The sequence below is a fragment of the Sorex araneus genome, chromosome 4 (assembly GCF_027595985.1).
Source record: "Sorex araneus isolate mSorAra2 chromosome 4, mSorAra2.pri, whole genome shotgun sequence".
Classification (NCBI taxonomy): Eukaryota; Metazoa; Chordata; class Mammalia; order Eulipotyphla; family Soricidae; genus Sorex; species Sorex araneus.
The window spans coordinates 14,657,328-14,664,556 of record NC_073305.1 but is presented as its reverse complement, the minus strand read 5'-3'; the positions used below and the strand labels follow the sequence as shown (position 1 = coordinate 14,664,556).

The 7,229-nt window shown below is 37.4% G+C and overlaps 1 protein-coding gene across 1 annotated transcript in view; it reads left to right on the top strand.

Annotated features, from left to right (window-relative positions):
- Window positions 1-1,126: 1,126 nt before the first annotated feature.
- COL6A6 (collagen type VI alpha 6 chain) overlaps window positions 1,127-7,229 on the top strand; it is a 113,303-nt gene continuing 107,200 nt past the window's right edge. Inside the window, 3 exon segments of the mRNA XM_004603930.3 lie at window positions 1,127-1,193; window positions 3,829-4,425; window positions 5,312-5,932. Coding sequence (XP_004603987.3) covers window positions 1,127-1,193; window positions 3,829-4,425; window positions 5,312-5,932 — 1,285 coding nt within the window.

The following is a 7,229-nucleotide window of genomic DNA, read 5'->3' as shown; positions in this document are numbered from 1 at the left end:
ACTGCTCTACACAGAAAAAAATTATACAGAGCATGACATAGTTTTTCCTTTGGGAAGTCAGCTTAGGATTATTAACCTCTTTTAAATATCTTCAGTCATACTGATTGCAGTGGGGTTGATAGGTTAATTGATTTACAGTCTAAACCATTTACATAAACAAGGCAAGGCTTCTTTTGAAGAGAACCAAGTACTCAAACTCAGAATGTCTGAAGAACAATAGAGAAAGTAAGAAGTAAGGATGGTACTCATGATAAATATCCCTTTTCTACTGGGTTGAAATATTTATTACCAGGAGTCTGTCTAACCTGGAATGGAACTGCCATAAATACACAGCAGAAACTTGTTTGGGTAAAAATTAAACAGATATGGGTTTATTAATATGGATGTATTCATTCCTCATTCAGTGGATGGATAGATGAAGGAACAAAGGAAGCTTATCTGCTTTATGAAAATAAGTTCAATATCTTTAACATTTAAAATGAATAATTCAAGGTGGCTGAAAATACTTTAGGCTCAACCAGAATTAGAAGACCCTAGCCTCACTCAATTCTAAAAAACTGAAAGCAAGTGGTAAAAATCATTCTAAAAAGTAAGACATTGGAAGGCCTATAGAAAGTTACTGACATTCTTTTTGAAATCTCTTCTCTCTGATTCTGAATGAAATGGAAATGTTTCCTTTCTAATTGTATCAGAAGAGGGAGGGAAAAGCAAGATTTTGAGCACATCTATGGAGAAACTACAAAATAAATATTAGAATGTATCCCAAGTGAGAACTTGGAATTGTGTTCTTATGTGGACTAGAGGGCACAGAGAAAGTGGAAAATGATTAATAGAACACATAATATTGTTGGAACTAGCAGGATGTGATTGTCTGCTTACAGTTCTAAATCATGTTTCCACAGGGATTGCAGACTAGAAGTGTGATTCTACAAGTGTCAGGAGTTTATACTCCTCAAAGACACTTCACCATTCAGAAACTTAAGGAAACTCAGGAATCCCTTGCCCCCATTATGTTCAGTTATATAACTTGTGTACTTTTGTTTCCAAAGAATATCCACAGAAATTTCAGATGTTTGTATTTTTTTTTCCTTTTCAGGTTTTGAGTGGAGAAGGTTCAGGTCATAATATGAAAATGCTGCTGATTTTGTTCCTCCTAACAATTTGTTTCCAAGTTTCTGTGAACCAAGATCCTGGTGAGCCAAAAAAAAAAAAAAGAAAAAGAAAAAGAAGAGAAAGAAAGAGAGAGAGAGAGAGAGAGAGAGAGAGAGAGAGAGAGAGAAAGCAAGAACTTGATTTAATTTTCATATGTAAAACTGATAATATTGAGTTTGAGCTTGAAAGTTAAAAATTTTGGCTTTTTCAGAGTGGTAAAGCTGGTAAAGGAGTAACTTAATTTCTTCTTATGACACCCATTTCTTTGAAGAGGATTTGGATCTGGGCCTCATTCTATATTAAGAACAGAAATATATAATTGTTCCCTCCATTTCAATACTTTTCATGTCTTTTGGGAAGTTTCATGAAAGTTCTCTTTCAATATTAGATCAATATTTGGAAAATTTGGAATATATTCTTCCATTTTGTTTATGCTATAATGGTGTATCATGGCTAAGAATCCAGATTTTGCTCCAATTTAAACTGTGTGTCATAAAATACACATTCTTGCCCTAAGGAGAAAGATCCATAGCTCTCTGTTTTCTGTCAGCAATCCATATCCCATGTCAATTAAATCCAATCTCTGGCATTTCTGTCACTGCCTCAGCCATCTCTTAAGTAATTAGATATTAAATAGGTCATTTAGTACAGAGACACTTGATAGTTTAATGGCTTCCTCAAAGAAGCAAGTCTTGGAGCAAATATTCTGAAGAGATAAACCTGATTTTATCCAACAGATATCTTTCTTTGACATCTCACTAAACTGATATTCATATTTTTTAAAGGGAGAGAATGCTCCTCCCATTTTCCATGGCTCAGACAACTGATGGGCCTATCCAAAGCCTAATTTACCTCTTATGTCATTGGACTGCATTCCCTTCCTCATGGAAGTCATGAATCTTATTAAAAAATAGAAAAGTCCCTTCTTGTCTTGAGTTCTAAGCATCCCAAGGAGGGCTGCCTCAACCTCCTTGGAAAACTCCAATCGAGACTTCTCTCAGAGGAAGAAGTTGATTCACTATTTCTTTCCCTGAGATGCTGCTGGCTATATAATCACCAGAGGAATCACAACTAATTTAAAATTAGGCAATTTTCAGGACAAGGAAGAATGAACTCAGACTGCATTGAGAAATTTAAATTAGGACTGGTACTATAGTACAGCACTATAGTACAGCAGTAAGGATGCTTGCCAGGTTTGATTCCCTTCATCCCATATGGTCCCCTGAGCCCTACCAGGAGTGATCCTTGAGATCAGAGCCAGAAGTTAGCCCTGAGCACCACATACACACACACACACACACACACACACACACACACACACACATGCACGCACACAAAGTTAATAAATAAAAATAAAACAAAGTAGACATGCTATGGGGCCATTTTTGCAAATAGCGGTACTTAATCTTTTAAGATTTTTTTTTAGCTGATTGGCATTCCACTATGTATATGGGTGCATCTTCTTTATCTACTCATCTGATATGTCACCCAGGTTGTTTTGACCTCTTGTCTAGTAACAGAAATGTTGCAGTTCACATGGGGGTAACCACACTCTTTGTGTGGTGTGATTTGATTATATGACATTTCTATTTTTAATGTTTTGAAAAGTTTCTATGCCATTTTCCAGGTTGAGTTTGTTTTGATTTTATTATAATTTGACTCATAACCATGTAAGTGTATCAGATCCTGGAGTGAGGAGGGACTAACTGCAGGAATTTCTTAGTTGAATAGTCATTCTAAAGGGAAGGTAAATGAGGTCAAGAATATTGAGTGTTTGCAAAACTGGAGGTTAGCTGATGACAAAGTCAGGATTTCCAATACTTATGAATTACATAATATTCTCTAGATATATACCACACACATTTCTCTCTCCACAAGTGAGAATTCTGAGTTCATATCAGCAGAATGAATATATAATAGTTTGTACTTAAACCTAGTGATTCTCTTTAAAAAAAATTAGTTCATATGTTGACCATTGAATCTGATATTGAATGAAGTTTAAAAAGTCCATTGATGTATTCTGTTTTATATAAAAATTGTATTTTAATATAGACTAATTCTATTATACCTTTCCTTAGCTTGAGATATACTGATTTTCATCTCATTTTATGAAAGTGAGAGTAAATTTTAAAATTATGCTTCTTTGTAAAATGTGAATATTTAAATAGAATAAGACAAGCCTTTATATTTTATAATTTGAGGGCATATTTTCAGCATCAAAATTTGACAAATTGAAATACACAGTTAAAATATTCATGTCAATCAGATCACAAGGTGCCTTGTTTAGATGGAATTTAACTAATTGAAAGGTTCTCTGAGATCTATTTAAAACATTTTGAAGCAATTTCATCCCCAAATTGCAATTTGTATCCTATTGATATAAACTGAGGTAAAATTCTGAAAAATAAAAAGATAATAGGAGAAATTATCTACCAAATGTATGTAAAAGAAATCTTAATTTTGAGGGTTATATTTACTATTTTTAATTATTTTTGAAAAATCAGCTCAAGAAACAGTTTTTGACAACATATTTAAATTGGGGCTGTTTTCAATTCATTGAAAGGTCATTGAAGACACAGATAAAAGTAGAGCAAAATTTTTGCTCAAATGATTGGTATTAAACATGGAAGCAGGTCTTTATTAGTTTTTGCTTTGTTTTAATGACTGGATTTGCAGATCCCAAGTACGCAGATGTCGTGTTTCTGGTGGACAGCTCTGATGAGGTGGGGATCAAGTTCTTCCCTCATGTGAAAACCTTCATCACCAGGATGATCAACAGTCTCCCCATAGACACCAACAAGTACCGCATAGCCCTGGCCCAGTACAGCAACACGCTGCACAGTGAATTCCAGCTGAACGCCTTCAAGAGCAAGAACCCCATGTTGAACCACCTCAAGAAGAACTTCGGGTTCCTCGGTGGCTCCCTGCGGATAGGAAATGCTCTCCGAGAAGCTCACAGGGAGTATTTCTCTGGACCCACAAATGGGAGGGATAAGAAGCAGTTTCCCCCTATTTTGGTGGTCCTGGCTTCAGGAGAGTCCCAGGATGATGTGGAAGTGGCTGCCCAGGCCCTGCAGAAAGATGGGGTGCGGGTCATCTCCGTGGGGATGCAGAAGGCATCTGAGGAAGACTTGAGGGCCATGGCCACGGCTTCATTTCACTACAAACTTCGGACAGTCAGAGATCTCAGCACGTTTTCCCAGAACATGACTGAAATCATCAAGGAAGCAGCTCAGTACCAAGACAGAGTCGCGGATGATGTTCTTGTTGAAGGTTGGTTTTGGTCACTCAGAGAGAGATAAGAGTAGAACACTTTTGAAGCAAACAACTTCAGGAAGTCTGAAACCTGTATTTTGTAGAGGAACTCGCAGGTGTCCTTGAAAAGTGACCTGACCCGGGGTTAAGCTGCAGTAGACCAAAACAGGTTCTAGGTCCCCATTCTGTAGTTTCCACCACAGGCTGCCTCCCTACTATTCCTGTTCTTTGTAAATTAGTGTCTCCGTGTTCTGCTCCACCTACCACCTACTCGTCTGGTCTGATATCATGTACAATTAAAAAGAATGATAGAGTTTTAAAACTCATTCCAGTGATTGACAGATGACAATGACAACAGAAATTTTGTTAAAAGTGTATAAGCCTAAGTGAAATAAGAAGCTCCCATTACTTCTGCTTAAATTGGTGTGAGTGAGATGGCATTCAGAATTGTCTACTGATAGAGACATTCTGTGGTAAGCCACAAAAATATGAATCGTATGACCAGTATCATTCCCAACTAAAATGATTGAAAGTGAAATTGTTATTATAGGACCTTCTGTTGAAAATATGTGTATTATAAGCACATAAGTGTTCTATATGAACAATGAAAATGCTTAAATGAGTTAACAGTTGATGCAGTTTATTAAGTGAATTTTATGTGCCATGTTTAGTATTATTTTCATTTACTCCCCCTAGCAATTCTCAGATGAGGACATTGGAGCAGGAAGTTGGCTAAAATGTCCTTTATGACCTCAGAACTCTTTGTTCTTAGTTCCATGATCATGTTGCTTACTTCCAGCCTTCTTTAAGTGTACAATCAAACTCTTATTGGCTCTTTCTCATGCTGAACAGAGATGCCCAACCACCATCTAAAACCGTGTTTATCCGTTTCTTTCCCCTACAGTTTGCCAAGGCCCTTCTGTGGCAGATTTGGTGTTTCTACTGGATGTGGCCACCAATGGTAGCCAGGAGAATTTTGACTCTCTTAAAGGATTCCTGGAAGAAAGTGTATCTGCTCTCGACGTAAAGGAAAACTGTATGAGGATTAGCCTGGTGGCCTACACCAGTGAGGCGAAGGTGATAAATTCACTGAACAAGGGCGTAAATAAGTCAGAACTCCTCCAGCATATCCAGAACCTCTCTCCACAGGCTGGGGAGGCCTACATGGGTGCTGCCATGAGAAAGATCAGGAAGGAAGTCTTCAGTGTCCAGAATGGTAGTCGGAAGAATCAGGGGGTGCCCCAGATTGCCGTGTTGTTGGCCCATAGACCATCGGAAGACAATGTAACTAAGGCGGCTGTTAACCTCCGGCGCCAAGGTGTGACCGTCTTCACCATGGGCATTGAAGGGGCCAACCACTCCCAGTTGGAATGGATAGCATCTCACCCAGCAGAGCAGTATGTCTCAAAGCTGGAAAGTTTCTCCCACCTGGCGGCTCACAACCAGACATTCCTAAAAAAACTGCGGAACCACATCACGCATACTGTCTCGGTGTTTTCAGAGCGCACTCTAACACTCAAGTCTGGTGAGGACCTTTGAACAGGGAAGACTTCATCCCATTCCTTTCCTTTTCTCCTCTCTCTGTATGTAATATGATGTAATACACACAATGGGGATTGCTGAGCTATCAACAGTGGACATGTTCGTAATTTTCTACATTATAAATATTACATTAACATGGTAATGTGACAGATCAATTGGGGAAGAGTGAAAGCTCTTATGTTGGAAACAAAAGACATTTCCCTTACTTCCTCTTTTTTGCCACTTTAATTGGATTCTTCATTGTACACAAACACTCCTGATTACCAATCCTTTGATATTTTTCTCATCTTCCTCATGTTTCACATCTCTTCTTTCTTCTTGTACTTTTCTCCCCATTTTCTTCTTCTCTCATACAATTTAGAGAAGGAATGAATGAATAAGAAGCAAGATTTGGGTGATATTTTTCATTTTTCTTTTTTCTTTTTTGCCACACCTGACTGTGCTCAGGACTTTCTCCTAAGTCTGAGCTCAGGGATCATGTCTGATTTTGGGGATGACATGGGATAAGAGGGATTTAACCTGGATTGGCTTCATGCAAGGTAAGCATCCTACCCTCTGTACTACAGATTTAGCCCCAGGATTGATTGATTTTGGTATAAGTTTATAACTGTAAGTTTGGAAAGATACAGAGCTACGTATTTTCTATATTTCCTATATACCTCTGAGCAGTAGAAATGTCATATGTGTGACATATATTTATGTATATATTCTTCAACAAATATTTATAGTTTATTTACTGTGCAAGCATAATTGTCCTACTTACAAAGACAGGACCTTTATTTTTGACAATTTGACATCTCAAGAAACAGAGTTCAGAAGTCCATAGTACCCAGTTAGTTACCTTCTTTACTTTATAATTTATCACTTGACTTTTTTGCTAAACAGCTATTCACTAACAAGGGAAATGACTCATAAAAAGGATCTTCAATTTTTTTTTCTCTTTTTATATTCAGATTTGCCCCAATTCTTACCAGAGAATTATCCAAAGGGCTTTAAACTGTTCAAAGAAATTCATTCGACTCAACTGGTGCTAAGATTCCTCCATTTTCTGTTGGTCAAACAGGTGTCTTTTTAATTGATGTATAATTGGCATTAACTTTATATTAGTTTCAGGTATGCAGCATATGGATTGATATTTGTATATCTTGTTAAATAGCCACCATAGCTAAATCTAGTTTACATACATCTTCCCATACTTAATCTTTTTTCTTGAGATGAGAAAGATTAAGTATGGGAATCCTCCTCCTCCTCCTCCTCCTCCTCCTCCTCCTCCTCCTCCT